At 40.6% G+C, this 16508-nt stretch overlaps 1 protein-coding gene across 4 annotated transcripts in view; it reads right to left on the minus strand.

Moving 5' to 3' along the window:
* LOC149532113 (Zn-dependent exopeptidases superfamily protein) overlaps window positions 1-16094 on the minus strand; it is a 172860-nt gene extending 156766 nt beyond the window's left edge. For all 4 annotated transcript variants that reach the window (XM_089811778.1, XM_089811777.1, XM_089811776.1 and 1 more), the window contains exon 1: window positions 15741-16094. Coding sequence is in view for 2 of the 4 variants with exons in the window: in XM_089811776.1 (XP_089667902.1) it covers window positions 15741-16037 (297 nt within the window). In the remaining 2 variants the exon portion in view is untranslated. The remainder of the gene's footprint in view (window positions 1-15740) is intronic.
* Window positions 16095-16508: the final 414 nt, after the last annotated feature.

Here is a 16508-nt window from a genome sequence, read left to right on the forward strand (position 1 = left end):
TACTTTAATCAATCACTGCTATCCATTAATTAGATTGTTCTGGTAAGGGATTGATTATAAGGGTTTCACCATTCGATAGACTTAAAAGGGGTACGAACTGTAGAGCTGCGGCATCAATTAGGCAGATTTGGTATAAAATCAACAACTTTCATAATGATTTGCGGAGCCGGCAATCTCAGGTGTTATTCCTATACAGTCAGGTCTATGGTTTGATAATTGGATTATGGTCAAGCATTGTAACATTTGATTGAAATAAGAATTTCTCCTTGAATATTGAAGGTATGATTATATATTGCATTTGATATATGTGAGGAATTACTCCATTCATGACAAATCTCATAGTGTATTAGTACGACTCTGACTGCTAGAATAGAATTTGACATCAGTCCGTCACTGGTTCGTTAAACAACTTGGTTGCTAACTGTTTGACGAAATGTCTAACCCTTGAAGTTTTAGTATTTTGGTGTTTAAGAAGCAATAATCCTGTCGGGGTTATTTCACCCACACACCACAACAAAACAGTGGAGTTGAACGTCGAAACAGAACAATCACCGAAATGGCTCGATCCATGCTCGAACATAGACATGTTCCGAAGCAGCTCTGGGCAGAAGCAGTTAATACTGCAGTTTATCCTTTAAACCGATCACCCACAGTGGCGATCAAAGGTACGACTCCGGAAGAGGCTTGGTTAGATCGCAAGCCCAAAATCAGTCACTTGAAGGTTTTTGGCTCCCTTGCTTTTGTTTGGATCCCTAATGCGTCACACACCAAGTTGGATGCCAAGAGTCGGAAACTTATGCTTGATGGATACAGTAGTCTTTACAAAGCCTACCACTTGATTGACACTGAGACATCTCGTCTCTTGTACAATCGTGATGTAGTCTTTGATGAGAAGCAAGGACCATTCATGCTTGTTTCTCCTATTCCTAATCCAGCAGACCAGCATATGAAGGCTCATGATTTGGGAGTTAAGCGTCCATTAGGTCTACCTGATGGGAGGGCCCCAGTAGCTCCTGCAGCTCCAACTATACTAGTGATCCCTGTACAGACACCTCCAGCTTCTCCTACACGATCACCTCACTTTTTAGATGCTTCACCTAAGTTTGATCCAAATTCTTCTGATGAGGAACCTGATATCAAGCATCTCCTAATACTAATGTTGGTTGTTCTCTCCAGCCTAAGTAGTGGGCTAAGACACTTGTTGATCTTGGTGATGATGAGCTCATTGATGGGAGAACTGCTCAGAAAAAGAAAAAACCTACAGAGTCTGTTAACTTTGCTCTCATGGCCAACATTCAAAGTGTGTTTGAACCTCCAACATATTTCGAGGCTAAAGGAATTCTAGAGTGGGAACAGACCATGACATCTAAACACCAGAGCCTGTTGAAGAATAATACCTAGGTCCTTTTTGATCTTCCACCAGGGAAGAAACCCATTGGCTACAAATAGGTTTACAAAATCAAATAAAAATCCAATGGTACTTTGGATAAGTACAAAGCTTATTTAGTTGCGAAGGGCTTTTCTCAGTGTCAGGGCATTGATTTTTAGGAGACCTTTGCTCCTACTACAAAGATGAGCACAATCAGATTAGTCCTAGCCATGGTAGCACAGTTTGGCTGGAAGGTCCATCAGATGGACGTCAAGAGTGCTTTCCTGAATGGTGATCTCCACGAAGATGTTTATGACATAGCCTCCTTGTTTCAAGGTTGTTGGTAAAGAACATCAGGTTCTCAAATTGGTGATCAAGGCTTCCAAAGGAGTTCTTCAAACCCAAATTTGTATATCAAGACTACTGACAGTGACATCATCTTTCTGGTTATTTATATAGATGATTTGATCATCACTAGTAGTTCGGCATCCTTGATTCAAGCAATCAAACAGAATTTATGCCAATCTTTGATATGACTGACCTTGGGCTCATGCACTATTGCCTAGGTGTTCAAGTTTGGCAACAATCTTCTGGTATATTCATCTCTCAGTCCAAATATGCCAGGGCTCTGTTAGACAAATTTTGTATGCAGGATTGCAAGTTTGCGTCTACACCCTTGAAAAAAGGTCTCAAGTTATCAGCCAAGTTTGATTCTCCTCTCATTGATGATACTACATATAGGTAACTAGTAGGCAACCTCATCTACCTCTCTGCCACTAGGCCTGATATCAGCTTCACAGTCACCTATATCTCATGCTTTATGACAGCTCTTAGGACTGATCATTGGATGGAAGCCAACCGTGTGCTTCGTTATGTGAAGGGCACTTCATATTATGGACTTCTTTACTCTCGAGGTTCTAATCCTAGACTCAGTGCGTTCACAAATTCAGATTGGGCAGACTTTGTTGACGATAAAAAGTCAACTTCTAGATATGTGTTCAAATTGGGATCAGGGGCTGTCACATGGACCAATAAGAAGCAGCAAGCAATTTCTCTCTCCTCTACAGAGGCTGAATACAAAGGGACAATCAAGGCAGGTTGTGAAGTTTGGCCTCTTCGAATGCTTGGGGATATGCAGATGTCACCAACAAGACTGAGCACTTTGTTTGTTGATAACGAAGGCGTTCAAGTTAGCACGAAATCCAGTATTCCATGAATGAACCAAGCATGTGGATGTTCACTGTCACTAGATACGACAATTGGTTGAAGATGGGACAATAGACTTGCAGTATGTTCCTACCACAGATCAAACTACAAACATTCTCACCAAGCCTCTTGGTCCTGATATGTTGAAAAATTATAGTCCACGTCAATAGTTGTGCTTTGTTGAACTATTGACGACCATAGAAGGGCACACCACTACAAGGCCTCGCAACAAGCAGAGCATCGTCACGACCACAACAGGGCACACCACGACGAGAGAGAAAAGTAAACACAATGAGCAGTCTAGACAGAAACACATCAACCTACTCCTCAAGGCTCTAGGGTTTGCTAGAGCAACAAGGTGTGATTCACAAGTTTTCTTCACCTACCTCCTTTGCTTGTTCTTTGCCCTTTCTTCTATTGTGAAATTTTTCAACTATAAAAACAGACAACTACATAAACCCTCTACACTCTATGTATGCTTCCTTACACAAAAACCCAAACTTACAAAAGCAATAAAGAGTATACTGTTGGATATGGAGGGAAAAGATGGGGGAAATGGGATAGAAACTAAGAGATTTCAGACAGATGAATAGGTTCCCAGTACCGATATGGAAGGAAAAGATGGGGAAGGTGGAATAGAAACCAAGGATTTAAGACAGATGAACAGGTTCCTAGTCATATCACACCACGTGATCAATCAGAGATAAAGGAAGCACAACCAGTCATAGATACGATGCACATTTCTCAACTAGTCGAACAGGACTTCAGGCATATCACACTAGAGGATCAATCAGAGATAAAGACACCACAACTAGTCATAAAAACACTACACATCTCTCAACCAGTCGGATAGGACTTCAGGCATATCACACCAGGTGATCAATCAGAGATAAAGATACCACAACCAATCATAAGCACATTACATAGTATGGGGACTAGCAGTAACTTGGTTCTAGATCAAGGTAATAATCTTCCACAAAACCTCGTCTTAGGGCTGACCCAACAGGGGGGCTTTTGATACTCCCAGGAATGTTTTCCTCAGCTGGGTTTGAGAACTCACAACTCTAGAACAATGACAAGTAATCTGTCACAAGGCCTACTAGGCTTCTCTCAACTCAATGCACTGCCCCCAGGGGGAAACTACATCTATGTGAATGCAAAACAATACAAAGGCATAATCAGAAGAAGGAATGCTAGAAAGGTCAAGTATGCAAAGAAGGGCAAGCTGACAGTTATTTTGCCAAAACCGGTACCAAAAAATAGTTACTGAGATCCCACAAATGAGACAAATGAAATAGATTGAAAATAACAAGAATATAGTAGAAATATCTCACCCACCAAAAGCAATAGACGATGAGATGTCAAACATCTACAGCCCCACAAAAATGCCTATGTCTTGGTACCCAGATATGTACATCAATGATCTAGTGCTCATGAAAGAAAGACTATTGGCATTAGAAGAGAAGAGTTGTATGGAAAACATTAAAGTGAGAGAGATCAACGAAAGTAATTGGAAGTTAACGAAAGAAGTCAATATACTTAGAGAGCAAGTTCAAAAACTGCCAACTTGGAAAAAGGGGAGTATGAGCTGATCCTATTGAGGAAAGAACTAGGGGAGACAAAATCTACCGCAAGAGACAAAGTAGGAGGAAATGCTAGAGGCAAAGATGAAAATCTGCAAATCAAAGAAATACAATCTGCCATGGCCATCATGGAACAAAAAGGGAATCAGATAAGAGAACAAATGGAAGAAGTTAAGTCACGGACCAGCATAGTAAGGGGGACAGCGAATACGCCCAGTGAAGTCATAGGAAAGCAAATAAGGAGCCAAATTAGGGAAGAAAAGGAAATTAACGAGAGGGCAGCAAACCTCATCATCAAAGGGTTAAGAGACTATGAGGAACAAGAAACTACAAAAAAGCTAGTAAAGGACTTCCGTAAAGACCAATTCGAGTGGAATGAAGTGGTTATGCAAACACAAAGAATTGGAAGGTGGACAAAGGGCTGCAAGGATAGACACGTAAGGGTGACGATGAAGAACGCAGAAGACAAAAACAATATGATGAGAAATAAGAGGACTTTCAAAGGAACATATATATACCTTGACGATGATCTTACCATAACCCAACAAGAGGAAAGGAGAAAAGAATGGGAAAAAATTAAAACAGCAAGAGAAAATGGAAAATGGGCATGGCTGCAAAACGGGAAGGCCCATGTTAGTGACAAAATAACACATGATAAATAGAAACTCGGGCCCACCTAAGAATTCTTAACTGTAGTTAGCTAGAATTGTAGAGGCTACCCGTGGAGGAGAGGACCTGGGTTAGGGCCCATAGCAGGGGACAAAGACATTATCCTACTCACAAAGACACGTGAACACAATGGTTGCAAGGTCCCGGAGTTTGAGGGTTACAAAAAAATCTCAGTGTGGAATGAAAGGATGGAAAGTGGTAAAGGGCACAGAGGCATCACCATTTTGATTAAAGAAACATGGGGCAGATTTATTAATACAGAGAAAGAAGATGCAAACAACCAATACATCTGGATAAAAATAACAGAAAATCAAGTTTCTATTCGGGTTGTTTACTGCATAGATCGATTGATTAATGCACACAAACAATAGATGGAAATAGCATAACTTCTTATTATTATTCGCATATGCCAAACAGTACACTATGCTCGCTGATATCTGATATGACAAGATGATTACAATGCTTCCCGAAGGGGGTATAAATACTTCACCGAAGGGCCTTTCGGAAGGTTCCCGAAGGAACCCGTCGGGCACAAGTTGGCTAGATAACAAATAATACATACTCTCCTACCCGTCGGCTCATTACAATTATTCACTGACTACATCATCCCCCCCCCCAAAAGAAAAGTCGTCTCCTGACGACTACAAAACAAAACTCAAACAACTAGCTACAACAAGATAGATCTGCCACATCACTCTCACATTCGTCCTGTGCGTGCGCCAAACTGGTTTCCAAAACACACTGTCTCCTTAGTCAAGCTGACCTTGATAGCCACCTATGCCACTTTCTCTGCTTCCAATTCCTAGGTACACTGAGCCAAGTGTTGCTCTACTGCCCTCAACTGGATGATCAGCTCCTCCCGAGATCTCCATGCATCCACCAAGACAGCCTTATGCCAAACACCTACTCCACTGTGGTACACAAACACTCCATGCCTGCAGCAGCTCCAAGTCTTCATCAACTGGTCATACTTCCCACGAATGATATCCGCAACGACTGGGGGTCCAAGGGACGGTGGGGTCGAGGGGCAGCGCCCCTCACTGCCAAGACATTATTTTTGTGATTTCTTCTGATCCCACGCTCTTTCTGGCAACCGCTAATGTTTTCCTTTCCCTTTGGCATCATCCATCACTCATTCTGAGCATTCTTGATTTGTCGACCGTTTTTTTTTTTTTTCAAGAAAACCCCTATCAGCCCTGTTATGTTACAACCTTAACCTTGTACGCCAATTCCTTATGCAATAACCTGTAATGTCATTCAAAATCTGAATGCCATATCTTGCAAAAGTCATATGCCCAGACCCCAAATTTTGGAAGGCCCTTCCTCACGCCAAGCCCTGAGAATATTAAAACAGAACTTTAATCTTTCAATTCCGTACGCCAAGTCTTTCAATCTTCAAAAATCTATACACATCCCCTTTTGCAAAATCCGTACGCAACTGGAAGCTTTAAATTTGCAAATTCATATTGAAGCACACAGGGAACTTATCAATTGAAATCCATACTGTAGCAATATCCTTCCTCATCCTCAACTCTATGAAAATCCGTACTATGACTACATGAAAGAAGCCGTACTCTGCTTGCTAAACTCATGTGCTGGCCACTCATTTAAAAATCTGTACATTACATTCCAAACTGCAATTTCCGCACGCTGCCTTTACTTCCAACTTCCTCCAAATTCCATACGCCGTACGACCAAAATCCGTACAGTGCCAGTGGCTTTCCTCAAAAATCCATACAGCACATGTAGAAATCCTTACTGATCAAAGCCCCCCAGAAAATCCGTATGATCACTATACTAAAAAATTCGTACCATAACTTTTGTTGAAAATCTGTACTGAGATACTGTACGATAATTGTCAATAAAGTCTGTACAGTGCATGGTTAAAATAGCTAAAAATCCATAAATTCATGTGTGAGGGAAACCGTATAGTTTTATGCCAATTCTAGACTTAATATAAAATTTCGTAACACTATTGCCAGACTGAAAAATCCATACGGTCTTTTTTTTTTTCTCTTTTTTTTTCTTTTTTTCTTTTTTTTTGTTATAAAATTCCTGTCCTTACTGATCTTACATATGTACAATATTTACAGATATACAGTACTTACAGTCGTTCTTTTCACAGTTGTTCGTCCATAGAGGTGCGTTATTTCTTTCATGGTAGACATTCATCTTCGACCTATGCATTGTGTCGGCCACTTCCTATCCATCTAGCATCCATGATTTCATTGTTCCATTATCACCCACTTCTCGGATCTGGTACAGCACGCTGATCCATTTCACTTGAAACTTGCCTAGTTTGATCTTGTTCTGTCCGTCATACTTCAACTTCTTCTGCCATCTCTTCTGCTTGTATTGTGTAACTTTCGTGGCCCATTGTGCCCGCAATCGTCGCTCATCTAGTTTATTTAAGGTACACGATCTCTCCATCCGGTTTTCCATATCACCCAGTTTGTTCTCAAAGCTCAGTACCATGGACTCCGTCAGCTGCCCTTTCTTGCCATCAATAACATCTCCACTCCGTACTGCTGCAACTTTTATTAAACCCTTCCTCTTTGTTTCCTGCGTAGACCGTATGATGTGTTTCCCTTGCTGTCGGCACCTTTCTGCTATATCTGTGGTTCGATGTAACATTTCCTTTCTATGCAGTCATACGGTGGAATCTTTCCTTTTTTTGGGTTCGTACTATATGTTCTTTCCTTCAACTTCAGTCATACCCGCCTTTCCTTCTTCGGCTTCTCTGTGTTGCTTCAGACATTCATTTCCTTCTTTGGCTTCTCTGTGCTCCTTTGGACATTCATTTCCTTCTTCTTTCTTACCTTCATCGACCCTTAACATATTACAGCTCAAAAAGAGTTCACAATCCTCTATCTGCCAGTGGTAAAGACCGTTCACCGAATTCAGATCGTCGTCTGTCGATCCTCCTTCCAACCGCAGGACTCCCTCCTGATCCGGTTCCATATTCTGCCTCCTTTCATCCTCTTCTTCGGAATCTGACGATACAGCTTCTTCCCTGACCATTTGAGTGTGTAGATCAATGACGTACTTCCGCCCTTTGCTTTCAAGTGATAAAGTATTTTTCTTCCAATCGTGCTTCGCCTTGGCTTGTATCAGCCACCCCCGGCCCAAAATGGCATCATATCCTCTCCGCTTCAGTGGGATCACGACGAAATCCAACAAGAATGGTTGTGTTCCAATCGTCACTGGTTGTGCTGTCAGGACTCCCAATGGCTTGATTCCATGTTAATCGGCCGTTAGCAGCTGGAATGTAGGTGGCCATAATGTCAGTTGTCCCAACATTTTCCAAGTGTCTTCAAGTAACACATTGACACTAGACCCTCCATCCACAATCGTTTCTGTCAATACAGTCTCGAGAATTCCCATTTCGACAACTGCTGGATGGCGTCCGGATGAGAGGGCTAACAACATCAGATCTTCTGCACTTGCGCCACTTTCCTTCTCCTTTTTGTCCACTGTACTTGCTCCACTTTCTTGCTCCTTTCCATGTTCTTCTGGTAGTTTAGCAGCGGGAACGATGTTTGTGAGTGCCAATCGGAGCTAAGGCATAGTGAGCAACAGATCATTTATCCTAACGGGTACCTCGGCTTGCAATATTTTCCGTACGATGTTCTGTTCTGCACAGTTCCGTACGGAGGTACCAAGCGTGTCCTTCAAGTGTGCCATTTCTATCTACGTTGCTCTCTGGATTTCTGCCCGTGCTTCCTCCAGTCTCTTCTTTTCCTCCGTCGGATCGGGGTATAGCTTCGCCTGCTTCCGAATGATCGCCAAAACTTCTTCCTCGTTCATCCCGACGGTAATCAAGTTTACTCCAAACTTCGGGCGCTTAGCATCGTCATGATCGCTAGGTCCACACCATCGACATAGCAACTTCCGTGTGTTCGCCGTTGTGCACTCTCAGGCGAAGTGACCCCACAAATTGCATGCACAGCATTGGACTATCGGTCGGCCATTCGCATCATACTGGATTCGACTCCTCTCGCCATTATTGTTGTTGCCACTATTGTTGCTACTGCTGCTGTTGTTGTTTTGACCATGCCGATTATTTTTGTATCCTCCCAACGTGGCACCCTCCGTACTGTTGTTCCCGCAGCCTCCGGACGTGGACGCTTCCTATTTCAGGAACATTTGTTGCGGTGTTCTTATTTTCAAATTGAAAGGGCATTCCTTTACCGAGTGTCCCATAATCTAGCAGATCTCACAAAATTGCTCTTTCAGGCAGGATCCCTTCGTATGGCCTTCCTTCTTGCACTCCGTGCACCATAGCTCATTGCCCTTAGCCTCCTTGTTCATGTTCTTGAACTCCTTCATCATCTGAATCATGTCTCTCTGGAGGGCACGGACCTTCTTGTTGTTGCACTCATCATCGCTGCTATCTTCTCCTGAAGATGCTTCGTCATCTGAATCGGACGAGCTGCTCTTCTTCTTCTTCTTTGTCTTCTGGTCACTTTCGAGGTTCATTGCCCAATTGTACGCTTTAATGTATGTCAATGGTGGCACGATCTTCATCTTCTTTCGCAGCTTCGAGCGAAGGCCTTCAATGAACCATCTCTTTTGTAGCCCATCAACCGGCTTATTCTCCATTTTATTGATCACGTCCTTTAACTTCCTAGCGAAGACTCAGACTGTTTCATTCTTCCCCTGCTTAGTATTGAATATCTCCGCTACAATCTCATTATCATCGCGCAATATTTGAAATTCTACAATAAATTCCTTCTTAATATTATCCCAACTGTTTAACTTTTGTGGATCTATCTCAGTAAACCAATCAATCACAACACCCGTAGGGTAGTAGGAAACTGTCAGATCCATTCATTTGTATTTGTTATGCCATTTGCCCTCCAGATCGTTTCACATGTTTTATAATGTTAGATCGGATCGACAGTTCCTTCACCATCAAATTTAGGCAACTTTTCTTTTGGTTTTGCCATTATTACTAGATGTTGTGGGTTTTGTTGTGTACCTGCACTGTTCTGCACTCCCGCGTTGTTTTGCACTTCCGCGCTGTTACCCACGCTGTTTTGTATCACACCCGCGCTGTTCTGCACCCCCACGCTATTTCCGACACCCGCGTTGTTTCCGACACCTGTGCTGTTTTCGATACTTGCATTGTTCCCAACACCCGCACTGTTTTGTGAAGAAGGGTTTTCTGAAGCTGTCTGTTTTGGAAGTATATCTCGGACAAAGAGTTCACTCAACACTCGTGCTCCCTCGATACTCTGAGCCGTGCGAGTCGATCCCCTTCCATTTGGATTCTCTTCCCTTGGCGTACACAGGTTCAGAAACTCCTCCCTTACTTCTTCCACCAAATCGAGCCGCTGGCGGGTCTCTTCCAACAATTTTTCAGTGCTTCTGTGGCTGTCGATAACTTGCTGAAATCTCCGTCTGCATTCAGCCTATTGTGCCAAAATTAAAGTTTCCTGCACTGCACATAATTCATCCTTTTCTTTCAACTTATTCTTATTTTTGTTTAACTGATTCGACATTTAATCTTCATTTGCCTGTCATCGTACCAAGTCCATCAGGCAACGGCGCCAAATGTTTACCGCATAGATCAATTGATTAATGCACACAGACAATAGATGGAAATAGTAGAACTTATTATTATTCACATATGCCAAATAGTACATTATGCTCGCTGATATCTGATATGACAAGATGATTACAATGCTTCCCGAAGGGGGTATAAATACTTCACTAAAGGGTCTTTCGGAAGGTTCTCGAAGGAACTCGTCGAGCACAAGTCGGCTACATAACAAATAATACATACTATCCTACCCCTCGGCTCATTACAATTATTCACCGACTATATGGGTGGCAGCATGCTACTTTGCTCCTAAAGGATCTCATTTCTATAAGAATAAGCACCTAGACCGCAAAGACTCGTTTGCCTTGCTCAAAAAGGACATTTCCACATTTAGTGCCTTAGGTGAAATTCTGCTCATGGGTGAGTTTAATACTAGGACAGCAAATAATTAGACTCTCAATCTTGAAAGAGGGTACAAAGAAAATAGTGATCCAATATGGTTAGAGGAAAAGGGGGCCAAACTTTGGGATAGGTCATCGCAGGATGACAAAGGCAAGGTCAATCATTTAGGCGCAGAATTTTTGGGTGTCTATTGCCTTCACAACATGGTCATTTGCAATTGGGTGAGGAAATGGCCTAACTTAGGATACATCACTTCCAAAACCTACAACGGACAAAGTGTAGTGGATTATGCCATTTGCTCTCAAAACTACACCTCAAAGATATTGGAGATTGAGATAGGGGAATGCCCAACCGGTCTCAATTCGGACCATAATCCAATTTCACTCAAGCTGGCCACTCACATAAAAGATCAACAAAATCGTCAACAGGTCTACAAGAAAAGAAAAGGTCCTTTGGCTGGCAGGATTCTCATGACACAAGAAAATCAAGAAATTTTCAGAACTCTATTAGTAGGATCTCTAACAATCAGCAAAAGAACTGAAATGCTACCAAACAACATCATGTGGACAAAGATAACCTTGTTTTGATTATCAATAAGGATCTCGAGGAATGTAAAAGATCTAAACCTAAAAAGAGGCACTAAGAATACATTCCCGGCTAACCCATGGTTTGATGATGAATGCAAGAGAGCAAAAAGCAATATCAGAGGACAACAGGATAATGAAAAAAATAAGGAGTATATCAAGTTGCTAAGACAGAAGAAGAAATAATATGTGATCTTAAGAAGACTTGAGCTGATTAATCTCAAGAGAAACAGCCCCAAAAAGTTTTGGAATGAACTCAGACATAAAAAGAAGCAGACAGAGAATAATATAACTGGAACAGAATGGTTGGAATATGCCAAAGCGCTCTATGAACACGAGCAAGATGAACATGATACCCCAATAACCATGCACACAGAAGACCTATTCAGCGTTGATATCACCCAAGGCATAAGGAGGTTAGCGACAGGTAAAGAAATGGATATTGATGGGTTCCAAGCTCAATATATAAAATGGGGTGCTGATTTGCTTGCAGCTCATATCAGCCGTATTTTCAACAGTGCCAATGAGGAGGGTTTCCCCAAAAACTGGACGAGCAATGTGGTGGTTCTAATCCTCAAAACCGGAGACACAAACAACCCCTCTAACTATTGGACCATCATGATCAACCCTCTTCTCAGCAAGTTATTTGGAAGCATGGCAAAACGAAAAATCAGTAAATGGGCTGAAATAGAGGAAAAAAGAGCAAAGGGACAAGCGGGCTTTAGACTGAAACACTCCACTATTGATCACGGGGCAACTCTTAGATACTTAGTTGAGAAAATATGGGACACTCCAGGAGATGAGGCTTTTTGTTGTTTTGTGAACTTCAAAAAAGCCTTTGACGCAATACCTCATCACAAACTTTGGAAAAGAATGGAAGAGTTGGGAATTCCTATGGTACTAAGGATAGCAGTACATAGAATATATGAACTGGTTAAAGCCAAAATCAGAACAACGGATGGGCTATCGGAATGCTTTGGCAGCGACATAGGGGTCAAGCAAAGGTGCCCACTATCTCCAACCTTGTTTGGGCTTTACATTGACAAGTTGGAAGCATGGTTAGATAGTGCCAGTGGCGAGGGGGTTCAATTGGCCAGTTATGTAATAAAACTATTATTGTATGTGGATGACCTCATCATTATTGCCAAGACAACCAATAGTTTGTGAGAGCACTTGAAGGCATTGGAAAGCTTTTGTCAAGAGATGGGTATGGAAGTTAACACCAGCAAAACCAAAGTTATGATCTTCTCGTTGAAAAGAAACAAGAGACCCTCAGACACTTTTCTCTTTAAGGGTAACCCTTTAGAGATTGTGAGCAAATACAAGTAATTGGGAATAGACTTCCAGAACAAACTCAACTGGGAAACATGTAGATCTAAGAGGATTCAAGGAGGCTGGAAGTCGTTGTATTCTTTACAGAATAAGTGCGGGAATGTAGAACTCCAGGATTGGAAGACAAAGAAAATGTTATTTGGGTTCTGCTTGTCACACCTGTGATTTTGTATGGTTCTGAAATTTGGGGCACCAGCCTGTAGGGTCAAAAATGGAGACAGCTAGAAAGAATACAAAAACACCTTATTATCAGTAGCTTTAAAATCAAAACTTCAGTTCCTTACGAGATCTTATTAGCTGAAGTAGGTGCCTTCCCCTTAGAAGTTGTTGCAATGATCCGACTATTATGTTACTAAAGGAAAACCCCAAGGTATGGGAAACCATCGATGACCTAAGCTAGTCATTGAAGAAAAGTTAGAAAGGAGAAAAAACACATGGATGACGCAAAACAACAAATGGATGCAAAAAAGGGACGTCAACGTCCACAATTGCCTAGATAGCACGGAAGATATTAAGAAGTCTGTTCGTGAAAGATTCTGTAACATCATGTGGACAAGGCACATGGGGAGGAAAAAATTACACTATATTAAGGAATTTAACCCCAATGAATGCCACGAGGAAAAAGTCTATCTAGGCGCAGCAATTAAGTGGAAGGCCAAAATGCTTATAGCTCAGCTCGAACTAGTTCTCACTAGTTGAGATGCGAAACGGGGAGATGGGAAGTGTCAAAAGAGGAATGGAAAGATAAGACCAGCCTATTCTGTGACACGGGAGCAATTGAGACAGAGCATCACTTTGTCATAGATTGCCCAGCGTACAGCAACATCAGATCTAGGTATTCAAAGATGTTAGAAAACAGCAGTATGGGCCACCTCTTCGAAGAAAAGCAGTTAGATAAGACTGCAAACCTGATCATCAAAATGCACCGAAGAAGAGAAGAATTAGTTAAAGGATTACAGCTGGATTAGGCTAGTTGTTAGCAGGCGGGTCCTGTAGGCTGCTTTGGCCACGTGGACATTATCAAAATCCTTCATTCATTCATTCATTCAAAGGACAACTTGGTGTTGTAGATAGATTAACCCTTACGGGAGGGTATTACGATAATAGATAAGCTTCTATTATTAATTAATGGTTATCTGTTTGTAATCTATTGTAAATTTTAGAATGTTTCTAATATTTAGTTAGCTGTAGTTTTATGTTAGCTTTCTTTAGCTTTCTTTTAGCTAGAATAGAATATTTATATTCTTCACGATTGTTTCCTAAAGAAACATCGCTTTATTCTTTTGCATATATAGACCTCTCAATCTCTGTTAATAACAAGCAGTATTTTACCAACCAATTACTTCGTAATAAGCGTCAGTTTGCTGCAGACCATATAATTTTGTCTTCTTGAAAAAAATCAGATTTTTGTTTTGTTTTATATCTTCAGCCGTCTTCTAGAAAGGGGCCAAATCAGATTGTTCACTTGTCTTGCACAGCAAGTTAATGAACTGCCTCATGTAGGTATTTATAGATGGCTCTACCATGTTTTTTGATTATGCTGAATAAATCATTTGCTGTTATGCACATCTGGTGAAGTGTCGAAACCCCATGCATCACCACTCCTCTGCTGTGTATTGTGCAAACTCTATTTGGGTCTACAATATTCATAGCTTGAAGTCTGTTGTCAAAGGTTTCTTAATTTTGCAAGCAAATGGCTGCTGTTTCAAATTTTGTCTCAAATTTTATGAATAAGTCAGAATTTTGGAATTTGTGCCTTCTGGTAAAATCTGTGTAGGCACTATTAAATGTTTGAATGATATTAAAGAAATTTGGAATTCATTCTTCTCTTGAATATGTATCATGTAAGCAGTCTGTTTGAAATTCAATAGTTAAGAAAACAGAGGATTCATCTCATGCAAACCCTTTAAAAGCAGTAACACTGCCCAGTAAGAGTGTGGTGCTGTCTGGCCCCCAATCTGTGAACAAGAATAGATTAACAACTCAACTTGAATGATTGCAATGTATATCTCTAGATTATGTCTTCCTTCCTAGTTCAACACCAATGTCAGGGGAGAGGCCACAATAGTTCATCATCCTAACTTCAGACTTCTCAATATCCTTTATGGAAATTCCAAATAACTCCCAATTTTTTCTAACAGCTTACTTGGCAAGTCCTTTTCTTATAAGTAAACTTGCAGAACAACATCAGCATGCTTTTTTGTCAAGGTGTCCAAAAAAAACTCAAAAAAAGTGAGACCCATACTTGCACTAAGTCAATTTTTGTTGGTGAACTGATGTGACATCACATCACTGATCACTTTTTTGATCTAACAAATATATTTCATTAAATCATAAGCAATTATCGTCAACACTAGCAACTTTAAAATCAAAAATAGTTGTACAATATTGTAATATATATTAGATATTTAACCAACAAGTACTGTAATAATTATTGGAAGGCACTACACTACTGAATCTTTTCCCTATGTAATAAATGGCAGGTGCCTATCTCAACAATTGTAAAGGCATGCGCCTAAGCTTTTCTGTTCTACGACTGCTTTGGCTGCAACTTAAACAAGATTGACCTAGGTTGGCATGGTAATTCATCTTTCTTAATTGAAATTAAGTCAAGTAAATCTGTACAATATTGTTATATATACAAGTACTATAATAATTATTGGAACGCACTACACTATTGAATCTTTTCCCTATGTAATAAATGGCAGGTGCCTTTCTCAACAATTGTAAAGACAGGTGGCTAAGCTTTTCTGTTCTACGACTACTTTGGCTGTAACTTAAACAAGATTACCTAGGTTGGCATAGTAATTCATCTTTCTTACTTGAAATTAAGTCAAGTAAATCTGTATAAATGAGGCAAATCTTTGTTTTCAGACTAAGAAAAGAAAACGTGCAAATTACAAGTATTCTTCGGAAAAACTATAGAAAATAACTAGGGTAAATAGTAGCCACTAAAATTATCGGGAAATTCGCCTTGTATCCCAAATGTTGTGCTAGGACACCAAATAAAATATCTGTCGATCTGAACTTTAGTTTAATTAAACGCTTACCTCGGGTGATTTCGCGCCTACGCTTTCTGCCTCGGCTTTTACCAAAAAAGAAGCCTTCTGTCTTCCACTAAGAATACTGTTGTTCAATCTGGTCCATTGCTGCCTTTTAAAAATGTCATAAATTTGAAAATCGGAGTTTTTTTCGCGAAATCTCTTGTAAAGAGCTAAACTTGTTTGAGGTTTGAGAAATATTGAGAAATTGTTTGTGGTTAAATGATGGAGGCCATAATTTGAAGGGAATGAATGTGATGATGGCGAACTGTGAATAATGTTTAGGTATCTCATTGGATGTGTCATGAAGCACAAATCCCTGCTCGATGCCAATGAGAATCTGAGTTCCTTAACGTCGAGGATAAGTGATTTGATGTAATTAAGTTGAAGATAATAGATGCATAATTTTATTTTTCAGTTTTTTTCTTTTAAATTATAATACATGGGAGGTGTCCTGTTACTTGGCCCATCTTGGGTTCTTGTGGAGTAAGTCGCCCCCCAGTTGAATCCAAGATCAAGCCAACGCTGCCCATGCAGGAGCCTGCATGCACAAATATTAGTTACTTATCAAATACATATACTGATAGGTTCATGTCCACTATTTATTTTGTATGAATTTGACCGAGAAACAGGTATTAATCTTGGCAGATTTAAACTATTGCTTATATGAAAATGAGTTAGTAGCATAGACCATAGTTCTTTATTGGAAGATTATAAATTTTTTAGATGGTGGTTTATTGGCAAGTACAAAGTTGAAGAAGATGCTTATATTTATTA

Source organism: Cupressus sempervirens, chromosome 11 (genome assembly GCF_028749045.1).
Source record: "Cupressus sempervirens isolate cs-2001-9-10 chromosome 11, ASM2874904v1, whole genome shotgun sequence".
Lineage (NCBI taxonomy): Eukaryota > Viridiplantae > Streptophyta > Pinopsida > Cupressales > Cupressaceae > Cupressus > Cupressus sempervirens.